This window comes from Falco peregrinus, chromosome 9 (assembly GCF_023634155.1).
Source record: "Falco peregrinus isolate bFalPer1 chromosome 9, bFalPer1.pri, whole genome shotgun sequence".
Taxonomy (NCBI): Eukaryota; Metazoa; Chordata; class Aves; order Falconiformes; family Falconidae; genus Falco; species Falco peregrinus.
This window is the reverse complement of record NC_073729.1, coordinates 19,092,097-19,118,927: the sequence shown is the minus strand read 5'-3', so window position 1 is coordinate 19,118,927 and position 26,831 is coordinate 19,092,097. Positions and strand designations below refer to the sequence as shown.

The window sequence follows — 26,831 nt, the reverse complement described above, 5'->3', positions numbered from 1 at the left end:
CCTTTCCAGTCCCACTCACATTCAGTGCAGATGGAATGCTGTAATAGCTGCATAGATCTGAAAGACTATATTACAGTCGCAAACCTCAACTCCAGCTATAAATTTGTATAATTTGTATCCTCAAGCATGTTTCAATACCTTGTGTACACTTCCATCAGTAAGTTTTGCATGAGCAAGAGGGATGATTTATTTTTCATGAGGTGACTGGCAGCCTCGTTAATGGGGCTGGTTAAGAAGCATTGTTCTCATGTCCCTTTGTATCCACAGGAGACTTGGGATGGGAGAAAATTGAAGAATAAAGCACAATTTTGTCTACCGAGCCCCAATACTTGTATCTCAGATGTGCATTCATGATGAATGGTTCTTGCGAATAAGAGGCAAGAAAAGTCAACTACTCAGCTTAGGCAATGCCAAAACTTCAAAAAAAGCACAGGAAAATTGAGATTTTCCTGACCAATTGGGTCTGTATCTTAATCCCGCTGGACCACAAAGGTTTTGCTCTATTTGCTTTTAAACATATTAAGTTCAACCACTTTTTCAGTATCATCTATCATCTTTTCAGTATTAAGTCTAGAGTTAAAGCCTTTTCGGTAACTTTTCTCTTTCCAAAGTAGTTCCTCAAATGCCATCTGGGGGGAAAGAAGGAATCTTGAACCATTCTCCAAAGACACATATGAAGGTAACTAACACAATCCAAGAGCTGCCTAACAAATAAGGTCACCAGGACATTTTGAGAGGACACATTTTTAAAGTCATGAAGTTCTCTCAAAGTTATAAAGTCCCAGCAGAACACATTAACTGGCTATTAACAAGAAGTCAGCATTATTCTTCCAACTACTCTGGATGATGTTATGCTTTAGAGATCGTTATACACAAAAGACAGTAACTTGGAAAGAAAATAGGGCTTAAGTGAGGTCTAGAACTCCCTCCACAGCAAACTCCAAAAGTAGTATCAGTGAACTGTTCTTAAAGACAGCCTGTACACAGGGAGAACACAGAAATAAAATGTAGGACAGTGTTGACTTTCCGTATGAGACAGTAGCTCATGATTTCAGAGTTAAAAATTTTAAGTTGTAGGTTGTATAGGAAGGATCCAAGTTTCCCAGGCACAGTAACATCAGGTAAAAATATCTGGAAGCTTGAGTGATTTATAAATTTACTCAAGAATCCTTGTATTAGAGCCAAGAGGAAGTCAAGATGCTGAAGCTAGTTCATTCTCAAACACATAACACACTATGTTACCACAGCCTAAAAATATTAATGAAGCCTCTGCCAATATAAAAAACTCTTATCTCCTCATAGTAGCTGTATATGAAAGAAAGCAGTCACAAACTAGCTTGTTATCCTCTCAAAAGACTGATTCACAAAAGAATCAAATAAAACCACCACCAAAAAGTGCAATTGATGTGTCTACATACAGGCTCAGAAGTAGCACTTTGTTATGCTCACTCATGCTCTCCAGCCACAGGCATCAGGCCCGAGTTATCCCACAGCAGCACCAAACTAGAATAAACACAGCTCACCCACAGCATCCAGAAAGGTCTTTGCAACAGAGGCAGCCCAGAGCTGCCACCGCTTTACCTCCATACAATCACTTCTATAATGGCCTTTGTACAAAAGATGGCCTTTATCAACAGAAACAAACCTAGGAGTGCTTGTCATGTGGATTTAACTCAGATCTAGAGCCAAGTTACGGAGTGAAGATACTCCAAAGCTCCCCTGACCAGGCCAGAAAACCAGCTGATGGACCTATGTGCCATACTGTGACTCAAGCCAGTTTTTCAGTATACTGTTTATTAGATGCATGTATCGAGATGAAAGGAGTCAGTGCAAATTCCCAAATTAATCACATCTTATGTACTTGTTTTACGCTTGTTATTACAACACATCTCCCCCTGTCAGCATACAGTTTGAGCAGCCAACCCTAAAGACCATTTTCAGACATGAAAAAGCTTACAAAGTTGTATCTCATTTAAGAGGCCTCTCAGCTACCCCATGTTTTATGAATAAATATAAGTTGGAAAAAAAATAACCCCAAAACCTTAAATGGAATGATCTGATCCATTCAGTGGTCTTTAATTCATTATGCTGCAAGTTTACTGGCAAACTACAATCAGATATTTAAGAAGCATTTGGTGTGCAATGGAAAAAGCCGAATAGCTTGTGTTCTACCAACCATTTAAAAATAAGCTGATGCACAAAAACCATAAAGAAATTTTGAAAAAAAGAATTCACTGTTTTCCTACATCAGTTCAACATTAGAAGGTTTGTCTTTTTATTTTTTTTCCAGTTAAAAAACAGTTGGGACTAATCTCAGTAATAGTTTCCTAAAAAAAGACACAGAACAGCAACTCCTCAGTGGACTGCAGTTTATATAGTTATACTGGTATGGAATGTTTCTAGGCCTTGACTAAAACTGCTGCTTCTAGTCATCAGCATCGTTTCAAGATGTCTGGTGTGTAATATTGTCTTTGCAAGCTTATCACTTTTCTCAGTAAAAACATTTCTCATTTGCGCTCGTCACACAACATGGAAAAGTGATATTACCACCTATTTGTATGGAGTTTCAGATTATTTTACAACTAAGTCAAAGCATCTGACTACAAGTTCTAAAAGTTCAGTTGTGATACAAAGTAGAAACGACCCTCAAAGTGAAAACAACCTTCAGTTTTGTATACAACAGTTAAAACAACATGTAGCTGTTCCTTAATTTCACCTTTCCACACATCGGAATCATTTGATGAGCAATACTTAACGTATATAGCACTTTTCTTCTTGCACGTGCTACAGAATGCAACAGAACTACCAACACCTCTATGGAGGCAGCTATCAAATATATTCTCCCCACTGCAGAGAGAGTGCATGTGCGCAAAAGGTAGGCACAAGTGATTTTCCAAAGATTACACCACAAGTATGTAGCAAAACTTGAATAAGACTTGGTATCTTCCAGCTCCTATAGTCTTATGCCATTCCATTTATACATTGCTGCCTTGATGAAAAGTAAGTCCATAAAAAGAAGTTTCCCAGAAGTCACAGCTATTAGGGTAAAACACTAAAAAAAACAGGAGGAAGGTTTACATCTATTCAGGAAAAACAGAATCTATCGGGGAAAAAAACCCTCAAAACCTTATGAAATGTCACCCCATCACATTAAAATTGTTTCAGTCGTTGAAAACCAGTGTTCCAGGATACAATTTTTATAAACATGTTTTATTTGTCTTGCTTATACCATTAGAACTGTAACTGCTGGCTGTCATTTCCCTTAAAAGGGGAAACCAATTCAAACACATACTGGTGCTTTTCAAAAGATAGCGATTAAAAGGGCAGCAGCAGCGGGCATTTGAGATTTCTTAAAACCTTCAAGGCTGCAGGAAAGACAAAAGGACATGTGACCATAAGTGTTATGATTATCCATTAAGAGATTTCCATCAGTACCGGCATCAGTTATTTAGGTGATAATACAGCAAGGTCAAGTATTAGTGACAGACAATGTGCAAGTCATAAGGAATGGTAAGAGAATACCAATCCTTACAAAAGTCATTGCTATCAAAGAAACTTAAGTGTCTCAAAGAGATATCTAAATACTTCACATCAAATACACAGTGGCCATCCAGATTATATCTCACATTTGTTGCAAAATTTTTTCAAGTGCCAAATCAAAGCTTTTTTTTTTAATAAAAAAATAATTACACAATTACATTAGCAGTTATGCAAGTGATCTTAAATCCTTAGCCACAGTAAATAGGGCCCTGGTGATGAGGAGTGCTGCAGCTAAGGGTGCTTCTTTGTCAAAAACTGGCTAGAAGCCTGTTTGTCTATTTAGGGAAATACGCATCACTACGCATCTTTAACTGTTCAGTGCCTCAATTTAGAAAGAAAAAGCTGAAATGCAGTTACTCTACCAAGCCACACTTCACCTTTTCCATCCTTTCATGGGAACATTTAAGTTTTGTCAACTGCCACCACAGTAAATCTTTACAAATTTGCAGATTTTATCCAAATTTGTTACATCACTTTTAAATGTCAGAAGTGAGTCTTTGCTTTTTCCTGCAACTTCAGTTAACCATGGAGATTGGATCACCCTGAAAATTGCCTTTTTCTTTACTCTTAGCAAGGGTGAGGAATCTGAATCTCATGTGCAAGGCTCAAGATGATGCTTAGGACAGAACATGCAGAGTAAACGTTGTTTTGTTCCTTTCAATATCCAGGTAATATAAAGCTGGCAACTGTAGTCCTGTCATTATGGGTAATGAAAATAGTCCCTTTACAACAAACTTCCTGTAAGGGAGAACAAATAGATAATAACTCTTCTGGTAACATGTATAGTACACTGGCCAGCGTTGTTTTTGGCGTTTTATGTAATCCAATGAATTAGTTTAATTCACTTGCTGAGCATTCATTTGAGGCATCCCTCTGTTTGGTCTTGGGGGCCCTCCACGACCTAGAAAACATAAAAAGGTTCTTGAATTATGCATGAAGTCAGGTTATTAAAAAAAAAAATACCCTAAAAGCTCTGGTTCTAACTGGGAAAGAATTCCCAGGTGCGTATCCGGATTATATATGGTTCTAAAAGCTCCTTCCAATCGAAACTCAAAAGGATGTAACTTGTCTTTACAGTTTTCAGCTTTATCACGGTACTTTTCTTTCCCCAGACCTTCAAAGCTATAATGACTTCAGGTAAAAAGTTTTGCAGTAAAGGCAAAGATTTACTGTAATTTAAACGTAAGTACTGTGAGTTAACTAATCATGTTTTAACTTCCATTCTTTTCTTCCTTCGTTAAGAAAGAGACTGCCTGTAGCTCACACTCTCAGTATATGAGAACTGCAAATCATTTGGGGAATCCCTCTCACGTTTGCCTGTACATCCCTGACAATAAACCACAAGATTTTTCTTCATTAAAGTGGTGCTTCCTAAAACATGTGCTGGGTTTCACCACAGCCTAAGACTAGACTGAACTTCAGACCACAAGTCCACTCTATAGGTCTTTCAGTACCAAGACAGTCAAGGACAGAACTCTTCAAAACTGAGCTACTGCACAAAAAGCTGTGTTTTCGTAGGCAGTGCCAACATACAGCCTCAAGCTGTCCTCACTGACAAGCCACTCTGGTGAAACCTTAAGATTCTCATGGAAAATTCTGTATCATAGAGTCATCAAATTGCTTAGGTTGGAAAAGACCTTTAGAATCATTGAGACAGAAGACAGTCTCACGACTAAAAATCTACTAAAAAAAAAGAAAAAAGTCGAACTGTGGAAATAGTGTTGAGAATAAAATTTAGATGTTCCAACTACAGCCTCATTATGTAAGTAGGGGTTTTTTCTTGTCTTCTCAGAGGAACATGTGGTAAAGTCTCTTATGAAACTACAGGACAACACAGCTCCATAAGCTAAAATCAAAAAATTTACAGGATCAAGGAACAGAGAAGCGTGGAGAGAAGTTTTGTATCCTTAAATGAAGAGGCCTCCAAAATAGATGCAGTAGGAAATCTTTCAGTGCAACAGAGTAATATACAATTTCGAAAGCTGACAGTCAGCTCAAGCCCAACGTCTGCTGCATAAGCAAGTCTTGCTTGCAAACTACTAATGCAGCTAGTAAGCAGATCTTAAGTCATGATAAAACAAAAAAGGCTTTCCTAAGGCTTTCATTAATCAAAGGCTACTAAATAGTTCTACTACATTGGAAGTGTTGAAAGCAACTCTTGTTTTAACTCCTTTTCAAAGAATATCATTCAACAGCCAACTAAAATTCCATCCCAAGTTCAAAGTATCACAGTATAATTCAAGTCAGAAGGGACCTCAAGAGGTCCTCCCAAGTTCAACACCTGTTCAAAAGCAGGGTCAACAACAAGGTCAAAGAAAAATAAAGCTTATTTTCTTATTTTTCAATCGTGACCCTCTGCATAACGAGTGAGGTGACTTTTTAAACCCAAAACTCCCTAAGATGGATGAAAAAACTTCCATTCAGCACAAATCAGTTATTCACTACTGAGGAAATTACCTCTAGGAGCTCCACGAGGTCCACTTTGTCCAGAGCCACGTTTGAAATTCTGTTGATATCCATCCTGAAACAAAGAAATTTAAGGAGTTAAAACATAAAACCCGAGCATTTTGTTATGTTTCAGGAAGCTATTAATTGCCAATAAAATAAGGAGCTTTTAAAACAATATGCACTGACAAAAGACCTGTGACTTCAACGTACAGCATTTTATTATTTTAAATTAATCTTATAAAAATAAAATGTACAATGACAAATTATCTCTCCAGTTACAGGATATGTTGTTCAATATGAATATGAAATGTAAATAGATGCATTTAGTGTTCAAATTTTTCTAACTACACCAAGGCCAAACAGATGGATTTTCTGAAGGACCAGTCAATAAATGAAATGACATTCTAACTGCAGGACCAAAATCTGCCATCTCGTTTGCCTATAAATACTTGTTTGGGGATACACAGAGTTCTACATTTTCAAGTCAGTCTAAGCTTTGAGCTAACAGTGTAATTCCTTCAGAACAAAATTCTACACAAATTTCAAGTATCAGCATGGCAGAAGACAGGAAATACCCAGCAAGTCTGGGAAGTTAATTTCCATGGATTTAAGTTCTTCCTTAAAGTTCTTTCTCAAAGCTGAGAAAATAATTATATTTAAGAAAGTGTTCTTTATAATTTACTCAACTTTGCTCTAGTTCCTTGACTAATTCCTTTAGAGGTCAATCAGTGAAACAGAACACATTTCCCATTTCTAACCAGCCATTTAACAGCCTACTATTTCTAAGTATCTGTTCAGTACCTGAAACTGTCTTCATTAGCAATTAAAAGAAAAAAAAAAAAAGCATTGGAAAAGTTTTTGCTAATAGCTTTGTTTGAGTGTTTTCAATGACAGGTACTTCTTCCTTCTATTTCAAGAAGGTCACAACATAACTGTAACTTACCCGCTGGTAGTTTGAATAATCCCGTGGAGCATTAAATTGGGGCTGTGTGTAACCACTGTTTGGAGTGTTGGAAAAGGAAGGACGGTAGCCATCATATCCTCCTAAGGAACAGGGTGCAAGTCTTTTACTTGGAAATTGTAACTTTTCACTTCATGCTACCATATAAAGAAAACTAGTAACAGCATTTTACCTTAACCTGAGGGAAAAGCCCTTCACTAAGTACTGTTTACTTGCAAGTCAAGCAATGTTTGCAATGTCAGTGCTAATATTATTACAAGAAACAAGAATGAAGAGCTAGTAAGAACTGGGAGAAGATAGCAATTCAATGTATTTCTCAAGTCATTTGAGGTTTGATTTATGTAACATTCAATCCAGAGCTAAACATTACACTAGGATCTAAATGTAACTGCTGCGACCTACAAGGCCACAACAGCCCACTGAAGCAAGAAGCTGCTCCCGAGCCAAGACCCTTCCGAGTGCTGGGAACCATGTCCAAGGATGGCTCCAGTCCCAAGAATCTACCGCCTGGAATCCAGATCAATTTTAGACAAGTAGTGACCACCGCATTCCCTACCACAATCACTTGTATTATGCAGGTTTCTCCTCTACCCTCCAACCACAAGGGGAAGAGAGCATGGCAATTGCAGACAGTACTGTATCCATTACTTAAATCCCAGAACACCTGACAAGGAAATAATCTCTCTCTCCCCATTCTAACACACACATCTTTGTAACATTGACAGCCACATACAGTAATCTCCAGGAATCATGAAAGTTCTCTTTATTTACCCAGAACTGCAGTATAATTCCTCCACTCCTATTAATTCCCCTCAGAGTAATGACTTTTGGACTTTTTTTTCGTGTTATTTCTACGTTATCCAGCTTATTATCCACATGATGCAACACAGAACTCTAAAATATACTGCTTCTACCATAACTGGAAATTTAAGAACACTTTTGAAGTATTAATTGACACCTGAATTCCTCACTTTATGGTTGTGAAATTGTTGGATATTTCCGTGTTTTCTTATTTATACTTGCAGTAGATGCCTAATCAAACTAAGACTAAGCCTTCAGCACAGAAAGAAAAAAAAAATATGCTGCTTTGCTTACATCCTAGTAGGAAGACTAACAAAACACCTAAAATTACAGTTGCTTAAGTTGGCTAAAGCAAAGTGAGTTTTTCCTACAAGTTTAAATATCTTACAGAGATTCTACTACAATATAAAAACAGCGGGTCAGTTTAACACTTGGTATCTTGACACAGTTTCCAGAAAGAAGTAAGTAAAAGTCAAATGAGAGTTTAACAAAGCTGTTTACCTCTAAATCCATTTGCCGGTCCCCTGTAACCATTCATTAAGCCACGAGCCCCACGCGATCCACCACGAGACACTCCTCGACTGTTATAGTAAGGCTGACTGTTACGTGGAAATCCAGTATTCTGTTGGGGAGGCTGCTGGTGGTTACCCGCCACTTGATGAGTCTGGTCCGGGGAACCATGGTAAGTACCAACCACTATATTGGAATTGGGGGGTAAAAAAATTGAATTATAGAAGCCTATGTTTCTTAATTTATGTTCCCACATACTCAAAGCTCTGAAAAACCACTGAACACATCAATAAATGCCCACCCATTCAAAGAAAAATAATTAACTCAAGTTTATGTGTCAAGATAACCAACAGTATCGGAACAACCCAGAAGTAGTAGAGTTCATTTAAGTCAGTGTCAAGAAGTCTCTACTGTAAGCTTAGCAACAAACATTTCTAATGCAAGCACAATTTTCCTGTGCCATTTCAAACTCTTTAAGAATCAGCAACACGTACTCTAGAGGAAAAAACCCAGCATGAGTAAGTTAACTCCCTTCTGTACCTTCCTCCTCCCTGAACTGGCAGAGAGCCACAAAGAAATACCTGCTTTCACTAAAATTCTCTCTGTTAAGTGTAGCTGTGCAGACTAAGGTAAGGTTGATGAGAACATTCTAACAAAGCTGACATTCTGACTGTACAGGCTGGGACATTCTACAGAACATGTAAATCAAAAGGCAAGAGCAGGATGGATAGCTTGAGACTGTGCATCTTCGAAACACAACATCTTCACTTCACAGGAATTGCAAGGAATGAAGTGGATTACAAAAGCAATCCAAGGGTTAGAGGCTCAGCAAGTGCAATAAAAGATGGAATTCTGTATGTAAGAGCAAAACAGCTGTAAAATTTAGCTCAATACCAAATGCTGAGGCAAGATCTCCAATTGTTGTGTCCCTCTCGTATGCAAGAGAATCGCCCAACAGGGAACAACTTTACATCTACTGCACTCAGCCACAGAGCACCACTGGGCTTTTGCATAGGTCCTCCCTTCTCCCAGTATGCAGATTTTGTTCTAAAGCCACTGCATTTTCTGTGTATCAACAGCTCCATTTACTGCTACAGTAATTTTTTTATTACCGCATGGCCCACCTTCCACATCAGCATCCCCCAGACACACTTTCTGCCTTGTGCCTGTATACAGCTCAAAACCAGTATAGATAAAACAAAAACTTGGTTCTCCCTCTTCTCATTCACCCACCCCAGTATCCCAACTTGCAAAGATGACAAATTTCAAGGTCATGATCAGTTATAAAGGATCAAGCTCTTTTTCTTTACTCCACCTCCAACACTTGTTAGCACTTCACCCTCGTCATCTCTGTCTTTAGTCCTTCACTCAAAATCCCTCTCTGCATCTGCAAATTTTATCTCTGTGGAAAGGTGAGTTCTGGGTGAAGAACAGCTTTGTACATAGACTCTATTTTACTGTTTGTTTGGTTCTTTGAAGTTGCTAATTTTGAAAGTATTTTGCTTGTTATATTCAAACCACGGCTAACTGGTTTTAGCAACAGGTTCTAGATCTTTGTGAACCTTGCATCTGTGAGAAGCAGCCCCTACTTGCTCTCAGTTGTAGCTATTTCCTTTCTAAAATGTAATCTCAGGTAGTACAACCTTTTTTAAAGCAAATTTATGGAACATCCAATCTTAACATCAGCAGAGCAAGTAGTCCACTATACTGCTATCATCTTCACCACAAACCTTAATCCTGTTTGTGTTTTTTTTAAACTCATATAAAACTGAATCAAATGGCAAAATTCTTCTAATAGCTGGAGATACATATACTGAATTTCAACCCTCGTTGGATATTCAAACCAAGACAGAATAACAAAACCCAATTATTTTTCAGGGGAAGGCTTCACAAGACTAAAAATGTTTGAGAACATGTGACATGCTTTGCTGCACCACCTGGGACTTCACAGCCTGACAGTCTGCTCTGCTGAGGCTACTACCATTTTAGTTTTTGCCAAGATAAATTTACCCGTCTGGAGTTGTTCTTGCTGAAGATCTGATTGCTCTACTGGGTGAGGCTGATTGGAGAAACTCTGGTTGTAACTGGCCTGGTACTGGTTTTGCTGCTTAAGGGTTTCTGGCTCATTAACAGGAGGAACAGGTGCATTCATGTTGAATACCTGTAACATTAGAGAAATAGCTCTGGTCCAATTAATTTTTTACATTTCTTCATCACATCACACAAAGAAGCACGCAAGTCTGAGAAACATGAGTATCACATTACTGTTTATTTAATTACATGACTGATTCCAGTGTTTATTTAACAACAAAAGGAATGGCTACCAAAATACAGGGATTCAGTATGAATTTACTACTTACTGTTTGCATGGATTGGAATGGAGCTGCATTAACATTGATTCCGCTGCTATGCAAAGGCTTGCTAGATCCAGCCTGGAACACCTGAGGCTGGGATGCAGTGGGAAGCGATGATGATGACGGGGTCTGGTCTGCATTCAGTGACATTGAAGCCTAATAATTGAAACAAACAACATTTTAGCAGTTTTTGAGTAATACCGAAACCTTAAAAAAAAAAAAAATATCACTTGGGGGGCAGGGGAGGAGTAACAATGTCTCAGGTTCACCTCAAAAAATGAGTGTTTTCTATTTCAGCTGAACAGCCTCATTCACAACAGAATAATAGGAAAGGAAAACCCTAGCATGCTCCCTCATTAACTTGAAACACAACTAGAAAAAATTAGAGGGGGGAAATGAACAAGTGTCTGTGCTAACTGCCAATGTGAAAAACTAAATCCCATTTCCTAAGCCAACAACACTGATGCTGGCATGTTACTTCTAACTAAACAATCTTGTAAATTAAGTGTCTTCTTACTGTGAAGGACTTACTGGTCACGGACAGGCTCAAATTTCTGAAATGAAATGGAACTGAAGTGGCCCTACCAATAGATAACTAAAAGTTACAAAACTTTATTTATAAAAAAAGCATAGACTAACATTTGATCACACCTGCAAGCAGAGTCCTTCCCACCCCTGTGAAATCTGACTTGCCTGAATCTGGTCAATTGATTCTTTCTGTGGCCGTTGTTCTGTTGTGTGAGAAGGCTGATACATGGGTTGGGAGGCTGTATATCCCTCACTTGTAGAAGAAACCAAGGGAACCTGACAAAATAAACCCCAAAGCCCCCAAAAGTCAGCTGATGCTCACACACAGTTTTATAAAAAGTATCAGAGAACTCTGGAATGAATGGTACTCTCTAGTAAAAAGTAGGTATTCCAGCAAATCCCTACAACCATTAAAAAATAAGTGCTTTTTAACAAGAAGTTTAACCACCTCATCCTGACATATTCTAATGTGCCATACCACCCACCCCCTGCCAGACTGTGTTCTGTGGGTATTTCTGAATCAGCTGGACAGGCATTTGCTTTTACTAACGAACACATCCTTCTCCTCACTTCCTTATGCAACCTCAATTACTGTAACACAAAAGCTGGGGAAAGATAGAGGGAGCAAGAAATATATAAAAGTTTAAATGAGAGAACTCCAAGCTCACACAGAAATAGAGAAGTGCTGGTTTCCAATGGACCGAATTCCCTCATTTTAAAGCCTCTGCTCCCCTGCACAGAGTCCAGTGACAACTCTGACCAGCAAAGCAGAGGACTTCGCATTTAAGGCTACTGGGGACTTTAAGAGGCAACTGGTAACGACTGATGGGTGTCTTCACATCATCTTGTTGAACACTCAAAAGAGCTAAGTTTAGCTACTGCTTGCAAGATCCCCAAGAAAATAAGGAGCAGCTCTGGCTGAGATAAGGAAAATAAGAAAAAAAAAATCCATTGGAGTAACTGACAGGCATAATTTAACAGTAAAATAAAAGCTAATGCAGAAGGAACTCTGCCAAAAAATTATTCAGCACCTACAAACCAACAAAAAGCACTGAGACTACTAGCACTTCAGGAGGTACATACAGAGGACACTCAAAGAAAAAGCCCACATTCCTGTTTCTATACAAACGAGTGACTTAAAACTTGCAGATTCTAAGCTGGAAAGATAAAGCAAACAATTTACACTACCATTACTCTGAGATACAAAATCAATCCAGATTTTTCTTTTGGTTTTCAAATACCTACAGGGATCAGATTCATTACTTGAGACCAGCAGTCCTTCAGAGATGCCACATACGCTTAATACAAAATCAGGAAGTTCTTGAATACATAATTTCTACATTGCAAAGCAAGTTTAAGAGATCCTACTTAGAAATTTTTGGCAAAGCTCAACTGAAAACCACACTCAACTCATCCTGACTGCTCTACAACTCCAGTATTAAAATACTACCCAAGCAAACAACTGGGAGTAATCCTTAACAGAACAAGTGAAAAAACAGGCCACAAACTATAGTTAATCCATTAAGTCTATTTGTGGTCTGACACCCACTTGAACAGATACAGACTGCCCTTTAACCAAGTTATTTTGGTTTTGGCATTTCTGTTGCAAATAAGCAGATAAAGGACAACTTGTTTCTATCCAAATTAGAAATATTACTACACATGGTTTAACATGAAAGAGAACGTTACTAGACAAAGGTTGACATGTCCAATTATTAGTCAATCTTGAACAGAATGCACTCAGAAACCTCAAGTTAAGCTGCAGTATTAGAGTAGGACTACACAAAACAGTATTCCTAACACCTTCCTCTGAATCATAAAAAAAACCCCACTTAAAATTCACCGTCACATGGAACACAGATTTTAAGTGATGGCAGCCTAACACACAGGCATGTGGGAGTCAATTTGTGAAATTAAAATCATATCCACATACTGAATTTAAAGACTTGAGGTGAGCCCCACAGACTGAAAGAACTGGCAGCTGCCAAGAAGTTCACACTAGGCCATTAGAATGAGCAGCGCAAACTGCAACTGCTTCCGTGCTTGTGCCCTTCAGTTTAAGAGGCCTCTAGTTAGAAATGCAGTTTCCTCAGTAAACTTGTACCTCCACCTTGAACCTGAGTTTTCCAAACAAGATAATGACCGATAAAACTCCCTTATAAAAAAAATGCAATGTCTGCAGAGCACAGAACCGTATATAGTAATGCTTATAAGCAACAATGTTGAAGAGATAAGGGAGATAAGCAATTTCCCAAAATCAGAACTTCAGCTTTTTCTTTTGAGTTTCTCATATTGTTAGGAATTAAAATCCTATTGTAACATCAATGAAGCCTAAAATCAATTTAAAATCCAAAATACAATTTAATAAACATTTTACCTGTGTAGCTTCTGGTTGCACAGGAACTTGGTTAGGCTGGGCAAGTCTCGACTCAGCATGAACTGAAGTAAAATAATTTCACTTACTACATAGTACAATCAAACCTTTCGCAGAATAGCATTACCACCTTATCCAATTCAGTTATTTGAGAGTTGATCATCGCAAAGATGATTATCCTTTTAGCATGGCAAAGCTATACTCAAAATACCAATTACAATTTCCATGCAAAGGACATATTTTCCAGTTGTCCAAAATTATCCAACAATTTCCAAAAGACTAAGCAAAACTATTTTGCCCATCTTAAAAAAAAAGTTTATAATGCTCCACATTTCCCAGCAAAACCTAGAAGCATGTGAGAATCACAAGTCTATGAATAGTATGCTTCAGACGTACAATCACATTTCTGAGAAAAATCACACTTTTATCAATTACTTGTGATGACCCTTTCACTATGTAGCAGTAACTGAAGCATTTCTAAGAGACGACTTGACTTGCAGGCTTCCCCAATATTTATGTTTAGGATTTACCATTACAAACCTGGAGGGCAAACCATTTGTGGCATGTCCAAATTCTGTGCTGGATTCATGGGCTGTGCAGATACAATTGCAGGATCAAGTGTTTGGTTCTCAAACTCCAGCATAGAGTCCTGGGGTAGGAATAATAAAATCAAATCCAACTTACTGTATTTAAAAAATATTAACATCCATAATACAGAAACAACCAGGTCACAATAATGGAAGTTTAGCCCACAGTTACAACTGGTGGTCTTACCATATGTTTAAAGCAACTAAGATAGTAAAAATTGCAGAATGTATTTAGCACAATAAAAATTCAGTCCGTATATACACATTAGAGCTTATCTGACCAAAAGGTTAACTGGAGGGAGACTAACAGCCAGACAGAATAAGCAGCAAACTATTCTTGATCATAAATCAGCACTTTGTATAAAGAAACACAAAAAAGAATGTAAATAGTGTATGCCTCACTTATTACCAAGGTGTCTGTCTTTGTGGAAGACAAGAAGCTTTTTCTGATGTATTCCATTATCTCCCAATGTTTTTCTAGTTGTTCTAACTTTACAGCTTAAAGGAGAGCCTTCAAGAAGTAACCCAAAAAGTACTGTCTTCATGTGTTGTGTAAGTTTTTTTGTAACACAAAATTTAGAACTAGCTTACAGAAACGGTATTTTGCAGCTGGTCTGACTTAAGCAGAATATACTATGGCACCCAGTGATGCATGACTTTCTGCTTTCTCTGTAGATGTAGTACAAAGAAGGACTGAAAAGCTAAGTAACATTCTAAGTGTACTCTGACAGCAATACAGGTTCACAGGCTTTAGATGAGGATCTTGCCATACAGCGCCATGTGGTTTGCACAACCACTGTATCTTTCAAATAAACTACAGGAGACTTTAAATCATGACTAACAGCCAGAAAGTGCCATTTTGTGTCTTTGGTTCTAGCTTCACAGTAGGGTGGGTTCGTCATACCTGCATGAAGTTATACGGGCCCTGCATCTGCGCCATAAGGTCCTGTACCCGCTGTCTTCTAACAAGAGGATCTGCTTGAGCCACAGTAGTGAGTGTGTGAGGTTCAGGAACTGGAGGAGATGTAGCTTGTGTCTGTTGCTGCAGCGAATTTACAACCTAACAAGAAACAAGCAATCAACTGAAATTTCAGCTTAAGAAAAGATGTCACAGAAGTGAGTCGGTAGTTCTTGAAGTTTATGGCTGTTGCCTAATTCATTATTGACTTAATTACTACAGTGTTCTTGAAGGAAAATACTACATCCCCCTACAGTCATGCCAATACTGGCGGCCAGCTTCTGATCTGAGGACTTCACAGCATTAGTAAGTTCAGATTGTACTCAATTTTCTTTCCATCTACTCCACTCCCCATTAAGAACAGCGCTAACAAAGAATTTGTTCAATATTACAAGCATTTTTTTAGAGCAGAATTTGAGACACCAACATATCAACATTTGGGAATTTAAAGAAAGTCAGGGAAGAGTAAGTTTCAGAAATATGCACAGATGGAGAATGATTATCTTCTCATACCTTTTTGGTAAATTAAGTAGTCAGAAATTTTGGGTCTCTTAAGACTTCATTTTTAATTTTCATAGCCACATCTAGACCCAAATTCTCAAGTGTTATCCTAGCTAGCTGATCTAGGGTCTCAGAGAACAGCAGGCAGCATTGCATGACGGAAGGATTGCAAGACAGCACCATGGGGGGACACCAGAAGCAGAAGCACAGCTCATAGTGGGCAGGAAAGCTCAGTTTTACTAGACATATTCCAATATGGTGCACATAAACGTACGAACAACAGCAACATGCTTTCAAATACCACCTTATCAAAGACAGCAGAGCAACCAAGTAAGCTGAGCATGAGCATCTAAGAATATCCACCATCAAACAGTTTGAAAACAGTGTTACAAGGATGGTCGAGTTGAATGAAGTAGCACTTTCATGTTCCTAACCAGTTTTGCTCTTTAGGCAACTCCCATAACACAAAAGTGCCATTTTCAATTTGCATTCATGTCAAGAACTGTCCTTTAAACAGAAGATTATTATCAATGACTTAGACATCTATTGTTTCTCTGTTCCCCTGAGCTTTTCATTAATAATAATCTGCCAGATGAACAGGTAAGCCTTTAACTGACAGCTGCACAGGATATAACTTAGCATACATACACCTGAAAGCTTCAATTGTTTCATGTGAAATACCTGGTTTCTTATTAGAACTGCAGAAGACAAGATTTGTGTACAGCGGTCATGACAAGTGACAGAACAGTCTTATTTTAGACCAGTTCTATAATCGCAGGTCCGAACTTTAAACTTCAACTCCTGATGTCCACCCTCAAAGCATGTAAAATGTTTTTAATTTCTCAAAGAAACCTACAGCATCTTTCAGTATGCCTACTCCTTGCTCAGATTTACAAACACTGTAAGTAACATTCTGCACATGCAATTGCCTCCAACTCCAATGACTCCTTGACCAAATCCCTAGCCATCAAACAGAAAATTGGGAAAAAAAACCCCAAACCAAAAAGCCTCAAAAAAACCTAACAACAAAAACCTACATTCCTCTTCAAGATTCCCTTCAGATCCACATCTCCTCTACCACCCATCTGAAGAGAAGCAATCTGAAAATTCCCATGGATATATACCCTAAGGCTGTCCACACCAGAGAACACGCACAACTGCTTTACTGTTACAGTCCCTGAACCTCCAATTATGGACTGTTTCCAAATTAATGAAGAATTAAGCCCTGGGAGGGCAATTTTTTTTTCCTGAAAATGTTATTTACAGCACATATATAGACCTCTTACACATTACAAAGTTTAAAAATGGAAGTAAAAAAACAAAAGCAGCAAGCCAGATGACTAGGTGAAACTTGAGAGATAAAACCAGCAGCCACTCATCTCCTACGTATTTATTACCAAAACCATTCTCAATTATTTGAGTATTATCACTCAGCTTATGAAACCCAAGTCATTTGTAACGATTCAGTATCTTCAAGAAAAAAACACGTTGACAGAATAATCAAGAACACAGAACAGGGGCAAAATTTTATCAAGCATTTTCCTTTTTCACAAGTAGTACAGTACTAACTGCAGATGGTGCTTAATGTTTTATACTGTCTTTTTCATATCTCTTCAATGTCAAAAGGAACTGTTTATGGCCTATTCCTTTGGTCTTATTATCACTACTAGGTACTTAGATGTATTATAATCACAGTAGGATGAAACTATAAAATACACTCAAATTTTGTGTATTAACTTGCTGAGGGACAGGACGTAGTTCCAACCTTAACAGCTTTCTAAGTCTGCTGCATGAAGAAGGTACAGAGACCACTCAAATATAGGCATCATTATTCACAAACCAAATTACTACCTGACCATACATTTCCATTCATCTTGGGGGCACAGCAGCAAGGTGAAACTTTTGTTTTACAAGAGCTGAACCCCTCTGCAGAATAGTATGACTTATCAAATTCCATGTTCACCTTCTGACACCCTGCCTCCTGACACCCTGCCCCTTGACCTTTTCAGCAGGCAGAGCTGCCCAGACACAATCAAAGGAAAATGACAGGCTATAGAAAGCCAGGGGGCAAAGCAGGAGGAAAGGAGAGGTAAAAACAGAAAGAGACCACAAACCAACGAGAACTAATTTGTATTCTGGCAGTCACAAAACAGTTTCCAATTCTACAAAATACACATCTATACAACTGAAGTTCCATAAGCTAAAGCACAGAGAACTTTGTATACAAACAGAAACAGATTCAGGTACTCGTCACAAAGGAAGCAGTTAAAATATAATCAAACAAACAAACAAAAAAACAAACCCCAAAACAACAACAAAAGTAACCCACAAACAACCCCCCCACTATTACCAATAAAGCACATCTTCACCAAAATTAAAACGTCACATAATCCAAATGCAAATACACTTTGAAAATTCACAAGCGAATTCTTTAGTTTAAAACTTATGGAAGGCCCATACAGAAATGTCATTGTGAGACACCATCACTTCTCAAACTATAAACATACCATACCACAGAAATCTTGAATGTACCACATCTACTGGAGGGTTACTGAAAAAGAGATGAGTTTGTGATAGCCTTCCTCTTCATAACAATCATGGAAATCTTCTGCATAAATGTTCTCTTTCCAAATACTATCAGCTTCCAAAATTAACAGCTACCATTCACAGCTCTTCACTATATTGATGCCAAAACTGTCTCCAACTGAAGAGCACAATGTGCATCATCATCATCTTCCCTAAAGACAGTTCAGTTGCATTCCCACGAGAAATGGGATTTTGGTGCCCATAAGAACAGAAAGAGTCATCTCAAAGACAGTTATTCTCAATTTCCCCTTTTTGTGTTATATCTGAGAAAGTAATCTTCTTAATGATGAAGAAACAGTCTTCAACTCTAAATTTTCCTGAACTGCTCATTCATACATAGTCCAAGAAATTGGGACAGGAAGGACAACTGACATATATATTCTTTGTATTGCATTGTTCTATGCAAACAAAGCTGAAGAGAATCCAGATTTAGCAGACTAGTTAAGACATGGAAAATGAAGCGTTTCTGAAATCAGTCTGATAAACTACAATTTGAATTATTTTACCATACTAATACAGTTACTGCATATTATTATACCCATGAGGAAGTGTCTTGAGTTTTCAGCTGCGCAATATACAGCCTTACAGCTTAAGAACAGAGGGAAGCACAACAGGCTTCAATTGTAAGGACATTTCCTATACTCCTGTGTCTTCATCCGTACTACCTAATAGTAGGAAACAGAAAGAACTGAACCTCTAACCTACTCTGGACAGTTGGTAGAAACGCAGATGTAATCTGGGTATATTCAAGACAGATAGAAGCCAATCAAGCTAACTTTAAAATACTGTGTCTTGTAAGAATACCCCAATCAAGCATGGCTTTACTGTGTGTTTTTGGAGGGTTTCTTCATGTTTTTTATTTAAGGGATTTCTTAAATCACATTCAATAGCAGTGATATTTTAGAGGTTTTTAAGTAAGGGAATAGAATACTATGACAAGATTCTACCAAATCATTCACATACACGGCAAAATTGTTTAACTCGTTCTAGAAGTCTCACACCCATCCTAAGTATTATTAAATCTCTTAGTAGTCTTCAGGTACCATAAGATACAAATTTCAGCCAGATCGAATGTAAAATCATGTGGATTAGATTGTAAGATCAAAATGGCGGCTCTCTTTTTCACCACTTGATGGAACAATGAACACTTACTCCACTCCTACACTTAAAGAGCCTGAAGACACCAAGGAAGAGAGTGTAAAAGAATTGACCATCTCTAAGTTGCTGCTGCAGAAGGCTAAAATGAATCAAAAAATAAGTCTCCAGCACCTGAAAGATACTGCTCATACCTGTTCCTAACAGAAGGACACAACCCAAGTTCCAACATACCGAACAAGTTAATGACTCCATATGACTTGTCCTTTCCAGTACACGAAGAACACAAATTCTAGTCTAATAAAATCACGGACTTGCACATGTAGTTAAGTCAAAAGTCTAGATTACTAGACTGGGAACGGATCCCAATAGCAATATACCACAAACATCACAATGAACTATCCCTCAACTGCAAAGGTGTAAAAAGTTAAATAACGAAGAACTACAGTTTTTGAATGCAGAGGTGTACATACAAGCATCTTTTAACATCAAATTATGTGCACAGGAATCTGGAGTTGGTATTAGTTGAGACACTAATTTTCAGCTCCCTCTGCATGGAACGGCTCAATGAAATGCATAAGTACGCCATGCTGTCAGCAGCTGGGTAGATAAACGTAGAGTTCTACATTTGTAGCAAAGTTCTCTTAAAAAAAAAAAAAAAGCTCTAGAATCTTTTAATTTAAGCCTAAGACTCTTAAGGTTTCATGTTTCCAAGCAAGCCATTACTGAACAAAAGCAAGTTCTCTGCAAACTTAGCCAGACTGCATTGTTTTTATTTTAGGTATTCCTGAGCTGAGTATGTAATTGAAGAGTGAGTAGTGATTCCAAGCCTACTTAAATATATGTAAATATACTGGGGGAAAAAGGGTGCAATACTAAAACCTATCATGAATTGTGAGTCAGCGGAAACAGGGATTGCAATTTTACCTGCAGTACACAAGATCTTACCTCAACCGTTTCAACTGTCCACTCATCTACCTGTTCCTTCTCACTACTGCTGAACTGAGTCTCTGCCATGAATTGTCTGTTTACATACTAAAATAAAAATAAGAAAGGGTATGAAAGTAAAAGTAAGTGGCATTAAAGCTATACAAAATGACAGTCTTTCCAGTGAATACTACCTCAGTTGATTCAACTTCAGTTGGTTCAGTAAATTCTTCTGCTGCATCAGGCTCTGTAAGAAAAATACCATTTATGTGAAAAAAAAAACCAAACCACAACTACATGTTACAGACCTAGAAGACACAAAGTCTGTTGAAAAAGTCTCCCCCAATACAAGTCGAATTTTAAAAAAGTCTGGTGCATTTTTGCTATAGTCATTTACCAAACCCATTTACTTCAAAGAAGTGTTCTGGACTACTGGTACACAGAAGTACAGCTAAGTGTAAAACTGAATGGACACACATTTACTCCTGAATGACATTAATACCCAGTTACTAGAAGCTTGCTATACATTAAGGAAAGAGTCGCCCTGTCATACATCTTCAAGGGGATGGGACTTTGATTAGATCTGAAATTAAAGCCTCAGTATCACTGACTTGTAACATCAGGTTTGTTTCTGAACCCAGAAGATATTTGACTGTACAAGGTAGACAAAAAAGGAAACTTGTGTCTTGGAATGAAGAAAACAAAAACGTCAGGACGTTAACAGAGAATCAGCAATAACAAAGATTCCCAGAGTTTTGAACTAAAAGGAAAAAATTGTATTAAATTCTTGCTATGAAGAGTTATGTTCAGCTACTCCAAATTTCCATCTTCTCCACAACATATTCAAAAGGGAAAAAAGGTCATGGTATTTTTGCAACGTTTGGTACCACATTCTCAAATTTCTTAAGCATGTAAACATACTCTTCCCCTCTAACAATGGACATGGACTAAACTGGTGGGAACCACTGAAAATGGAAAAGCCTCAGGCAACAGTGTGTATTTATATATATATACTATCAATGAACAAGATTTTGTTTATGAATCATAATGAGAATTTCTATAGAAAAAAAAGGAAAGAGATGTTGGCAATGATTTTAATTTGCATAAACTTGCTTCTAAAGAATGTTAGCCTGGGTTCTTATTTCACCAAGTGACACACTGGACAGACAAATGCTGAAATAAGTGTTCAAAAGCAAGCACTACTAAGTGACTTTGTTCCTTCATTCAGCGGACACCCCACACTTTGAACACTAAGCCTTTCCTTGCACATAACGGAAGACATTTACAATATGATCATTAGAAAGGATTACAGTTCCTCCAAAGAAGTAGCTGCCAAGAGTCAGCCTTACAGAGCTCTTCTGGAACACTGCTCTACTTTTTTTTTTCCTCATGGCTCAGAGCAGGGCTGAATGAATGGCTGGCTGCCCCCATGTACACTGCCTGGCTGGGTGTATACCTGATTATCAAGAAGTGAGATTTCTAGTCAAAACACTAGTACATCTGAAGAATTCTGAGACAGGCTTTTTCAAGCTTAAAACTACATTTGCCATTTAATAATTCTGACAAATCCAAAGAGACAAGACAGTACAACAGGAACAAATATGCTAGTCCCAAGGCATCTTCATATTCTTACCAGCTTCTGCTACAGTGTCTTCTACTGCAGGTGTGGGCGTTGCCTCTTCTTCCTCACATAATCCGTTTTGATGGTTATGCGTGCTATCAAAGTAACTAGTTTGAAGAATACGTTCAACAATCTCCTTCAGCGCTTTATCTGGGAAAATGGAATGAATTAGACCTTAAGAGTAACTTCACCTTTTCACAGTAACATCACCTTCCTTCCCAAAGATCCCACATAGATTTTATTACCCTTTTGCTGGGTGCTGCCCCAAGCTAGTCCAGAGACACTACTGTTACCAGAATTTCTGCTTACTAGGTCATATTAAATAAATCAATAAATAATTCACTTCTGTTGAGAATAACCTGAAGGGCAAGGAGAATCTCAGAGCATAGAATACTCTTCAGAAGATTTGTGAAACACTTCAAAGTGAGGTAAAGTTTATTAATTTAATTACCATACTTTTATTCCTGCTATTTAAAAATCTCAGGTTGCTTAGTTTTCAGTTTCGTAAGTTGTAGAAACTCACTGAAGTTCCTACTGTAACTGAACTATTTATGATTTCCTAATTAAAAAAAAATATATCCTTTCTGTAAGTCTATTTCTTACAAAACAACTGTCAGTACAAACAAATTCACACAGGTACCACCTTCACAAATGTTCTTCCCCTGGGGTGAAGTGGCTTAGAACAGCCTTTGTAAGTGAAATGAGCACAAGCTTGCACTCAGTGCTTCAGATGAATGCTGTGGCATCTTAAACCAAAACAGATCAGCCACACTGGCAAGGCAGCATTACTGACTGTCTAGGCCAGCAAAAACTAAGACTTAAAATGGAAGATTCACAATGTACGTCTGGCAAGTAATAGTCGCTATATGTATCAATGCATACAGAGAACATCACAGAAATACATTAACATTCATCCCCACTACAAGACAAAGCAAACCAGCAATGGCCACCAAAGACATCATTAAAAGCTCATCCTGAGATCCAGATACCAATACCCAGCCCAACTTCATCCAGTATGAGAACAAGTCTCCTTACTTAGATCAGCTCTCCTGAAAACTATCCCCATACCTTTGCCTTCCTCACCTCTTCCAAAAAAATACGTGGTACCTACCTTTGGTCTCTCACAAAGATCTAATATCACAACCATTTCAGGCAAGTTCTTGCAGAACAAACATTAATTTAAAAAGTATTAACCTGGTACCTCCTCACCAAATTTCATTTCAACAATATAAACAATTTGAAGTTCTGCCACAAACAAGGAAAATCTTATTACCATTAAGGCCACAACATCTTACAATCTCCTGTGTATCATTCCTCAATAAAGCAGGTTTGATAACAATACCAATACTATCATTTCACTTTCTATGGACAGAACACAAAAAACTCCTTAACAACTCAAAATTAATATAATAAGGATAACCGAATAGGTTTTTTTTAAAAGGGGGAAAGTTATTAGCCATTTTACCTACAGAAAAGCATTACATCTCCCAAAACTTTCTCAAATCAATTATTTCCAATTAAGGGATTTCAAAAATTTCCTATGACACAAGAAAACAGGCAACTGCCTAGCAGAGCCATTTTCTTAAGGTCTTATGTTAAAAGCTACGTATCTGTGAAAGTTTACATTTTTGCAAGGAAGCAGTCCATCTGCAGGACCACACCCCAATTAACAATGTTAATCAATCAAAATAAGGCAAAACCAGAATGTTTTTTGCAACAGACAAGGGAAGCAGAACATGACACTAAATAAGGCCATGCCAATTTATATATTAGGTCATTCTATTGACAAAAGCTCCTTGTTCACACACACATTTCCAGAAAACAAAGAATTGCTACTAAGCACCACCAGCAGCAGAATACTGCTGAAACAGCAGGAACAGACTAAGCTTAAATACCAAGTGATGCTGCATCAGTAAAAAAATAAGTAAGCTACACAGTAAGTTCACACTTCACTAAGTTACTCTGTTACAGTACAGCTAAGGTTTGAAAAAAAAGTAGCTACTCTAAAAACTCACAAAGATAATTAACTGCCAAAGTTCTCTTACAGCAGGCATTGTATTTTAGTTCAAGCACAAATTCAGCATGCTCTTTCTTAACAGAGACTATACTTACAGGTTGTTCCACAAACTGGTTTTTCCTTCCCTTCCAGTAAGTCCCACAGGTGAACAGATGCTTGCTCGTACTGTTCATTCAACCTTAAAACAAAAATTAGTAACAGTTAATTCCTTACCAAGTCTTTAAATTACCACAAATACATTGTTAACTGACCGACAATTACAAAGACCAGTACCTAACTGTAAGCCTACCTCATGTTCATGTCTCGTTCAGGGTAAACTAGCTTGTAAAACTCATCCAGCATTGTCAGTTCCTCCTCTGTCAGCACCGGTACTCCATTTGATCCTTGCTTCAAGTCACTGCGCACTTCATCATCACCCAACTTGTCCAAAATAAACTGTAGCTCTAGTACAGTCTTCAAACGCTTCTGCTCAGCTTCTTCTCGCATCAGTTGCTCCCTGCGAGCTGTCTTTTTTATTGTTTTCTGGATCTGTTTAAAATGAGAAGACATTTTAAATAGCCTAAACTTTAATTCCTTAGGGGGAAAAATAGATTTGAAATGTCTTTTATCGGAAAGTACAGGTGGATGTTGCTGTTCAGCTGCCACTTATCAATCTAACATTACAGCACAATGTTCTGTGAAATTTCAAAGAGTTATCTTATAAGCAGTCAAAAGCCTGCAGATTAAGACAAACTTCAAAATCAATACTACAAACCTTGGATCATACTGGATTTTGGATCATATTCTTACTTGAAGTCTGTATCTCTGTACGACTTACCTGCAGTTCAGCCAAGTAACTGCAGTTACCATGTCTAAAGCTTTACAGGAACTCATTATTTAAAACAAGCCCAGCTTGCTATTCTCTGCTTCCCTTATACACAAAATTAAGTACCTTTTAAACAAATCTGGCTATTTACCACTTCCAGCTTCCATAACTCAAGGAGGACTTATAGCAATTAGGAAAGGTAGAGAAGGGCAACTCAACTGATTAAGGGAACAGAGCAGTTGCCTTACAAGCACAGCTTAAGTCCTAGGTCCTTAATGTGGAGGAATAAGGGTGATCCAGATTTTTCATAAAAGCCAAAAAGGCCAGCAGATAACATGAACCGAGAGCAGTTATTCACCATATCCCATGACACTCAGAGGCATTCATTGAAACTACTAGGAAATCAACTTAAACCAGATAAACAAAAGTACTTTTTTCTTACACACCACAGGAGGGAACTCATGGAATGTTTTGCCATGAAAGGTTGGGAAGATAGTATAACCAAGTTCAAAAAGGATTTAAATAAATCCTTGGACACGAGGTCCACAGACAGACACTAAAGGGAACAGGAATGCATCCACTCTAACATTCTCAGTTTCATGGATGCTGGAAGGGAATGGATGACAGTTAATCATCAGCCTTGTACTCTACATAGTACCTTCTACAACTGCTGTCATAATAATGCTCCAAACGCATTACTACTATGAACCGACAGGACATTTCCTCCTTTCTTATTCTTAAACCAAGGACCTAGCCTCCAAAAATTCAGCTTGCTCACTTAGTAACTACAAAACTTTAATCTTCTCTTTCAAAAAAATTAACTCATGACATTAACTTTCCAATTAAGCATCTAAACTTCTTTTTTAAAACCAAAGACATCTAAAATCAACTGTATGAGAACTAACTCCAATCAGGAAAAACTGCAACCAAGTTTGAAAGCAGAGCACCAATTTATTACTTCTGGATTCACCTGCTGCTTATAATCGTCAGCTGACAAGGGAAATATTTCAGGACAAACTTGTTCAAAGAACTTAGTTCTTCACTACTAAAACTGCAGAAATATACATGAAAACCCGATACAAAAAAAGCAAAAAAATGGCTTGGCTTTGAGGCCTACAAATTTACAAGCACATCAATTGCGTAAGCAGTTTACAATGTGAGGATGCTGACGCCCTTCAAATTACCACAGTCCATTCACAGATTAAATACACTCGTTAGACCAATCTGCTTCACTAACATCAACTACACAATACATACTTCCAACAAACAAATTTCCACATTTTTTTGCTCCTGAGATACAGCATCCCTGAATGGGACTGCACCAATGTTAATTCAAATTTTGATTTTTCCTGGCCAAAATAACTACAACTAGACCATGAAGTCTACCAATATTGCTGCTCTTTCCTTAGCTCATTAATTCTTCACTGCATTACTGCAATTCTTCACTGCATTACTGCATTTAGAATCTTCCAGTCCTGTGGAACGGGTTATGCTTTCAGCTTGCCCCAGAATTAATTCTTCCTTGCAACAATACTGTAGAGGTCTGAAGTGTGTCTTTGAGCAGCTCTTGGCACAAAAAATAAAGCAAAGCTGTTCATATAACTAGAAATGTCTACTAGAGTTTTCAAACTTATTCTTGATAAACTATGATTTTATACCCTTGATAAAACACCAAGCCAAAAGATCACCTGTTTTACTAATATTCAGTTAACTTATCCTTTACAAAAATAGTATTCATCTTGTCTCATACTGTTTCAGACTATTTGCAAGGAACAAGACAGCAAGAATCTTGAAAAGAGGAACTGCAATGCTTTCAGTTGCTGAGACTTTATACCCTACAGTAATACAAAGAAATGAAAAAACCCTCAGCCACTTGCCAAAGAGAGCAGCCCTGTGAAATCAATTTCTTTTAAGAAAATGTTACTATTGGCAGTTAAGTGGCTCTATAATGTTGCATAACAGGCCTTGTTTGCAATCACACTGTTTTCAACAGTTATGTTTTCTTAGAAAACTACCACATTATTTTTGTTCCCATACATTCATGTAGCCCATCAGAAAAATCTTTTAGGAATAGTCTTCAGAAAACATGATAAACTAGTACATGGAGTAAAAGAAAACAGCCAAATACACAAGAAACCACAAGCACTTCATCCTTCTAAAGGGGTGACTACTGCATCTAGCATCAGTGGAAAAAAAAGTTCAAAGACTAACTGTTTGG

General features: G+C 37.8%; 1 protein-coding gene across 3 annotated transcripts in view; it reads right to left on the bottom strand.

Annotated features, from left to right (window-relative positions):
* Positions 1 to 3,191: 3,191 nt before the first annotated feature.
* The window catches only part of CAPRIN1 (cell cycle associated protein 1), a 35,859-nt gene continuing 12,219 nt past the window's right edge, over positions 3,192 to 26,831 (bottom strand). The window contains exons 5-19 of one of the 3 annotated variants that reach the window (XM_055813324.1): positions 24,098 to 24,336; positions 23,904 to 23,986; positions 21,804 to 21,941; positions 20,365 to 20,417; positions 20,192 to 20,278; positions 15,008 to 15,163; positions 14,057 to 14,165; positions 13,520 to 13,581; positions 11,308 to 11,418; positions 10,621 to 10,770; positions 10,271 to 10,421; positions 8,252 to 8,446; positions 6,932 to 7,032; positions 5,998 to 6,061; positions 3,192 to 4,441 (exon numbers count right to left, since the gene is read on the bottom strand). In XM_055813324.1, the coding sequence (XP_055669299.1) occupies positions 4,377 to 4,441; positions 5,998 to 6,061; positions 6,932 to 7,032; positions 8,252 to 8,446; positions 10,271 to 10,421; positions 10,621 to 10,770; positions 11,308 to 11,418; positions 13,520 to 13,581; positions 14,057 to 14,165; positions 15,008 to 15,163; positions 20,192 to 20,278; positions 20,365 to 20,417; positions 21,804 to 21,941; positions 23,904 to 23,986; positions 24,098 to 24,336 (1,764 nt within the window). In that variant the 3' untranslated portion in view covers positions 3,192 to 4,376. The remainder of the gene's footprint in view (positions 4,442 to 5,997; positions 6,062 to 6,931; positions 7,033 to 8,251; positions 8,447 to 10,270; positions 10,422 to 10,620; positions 10,771 to 11,307; positions 11,419 to 13,519; positions 13,582 to 14,056; positions 14,166 to 15,007; positions 15,164 to 20,191; positions 20,279 to 20,364; positions 20,418 to 21,803; positions 21,942 to 23,903; positions 23,987 to 24,097; positions 24,337 to 26,831) is intronic. The other 2 variants (XM_055813326.1, XM_055813325.1) reach the window with 2 other exon arrangements.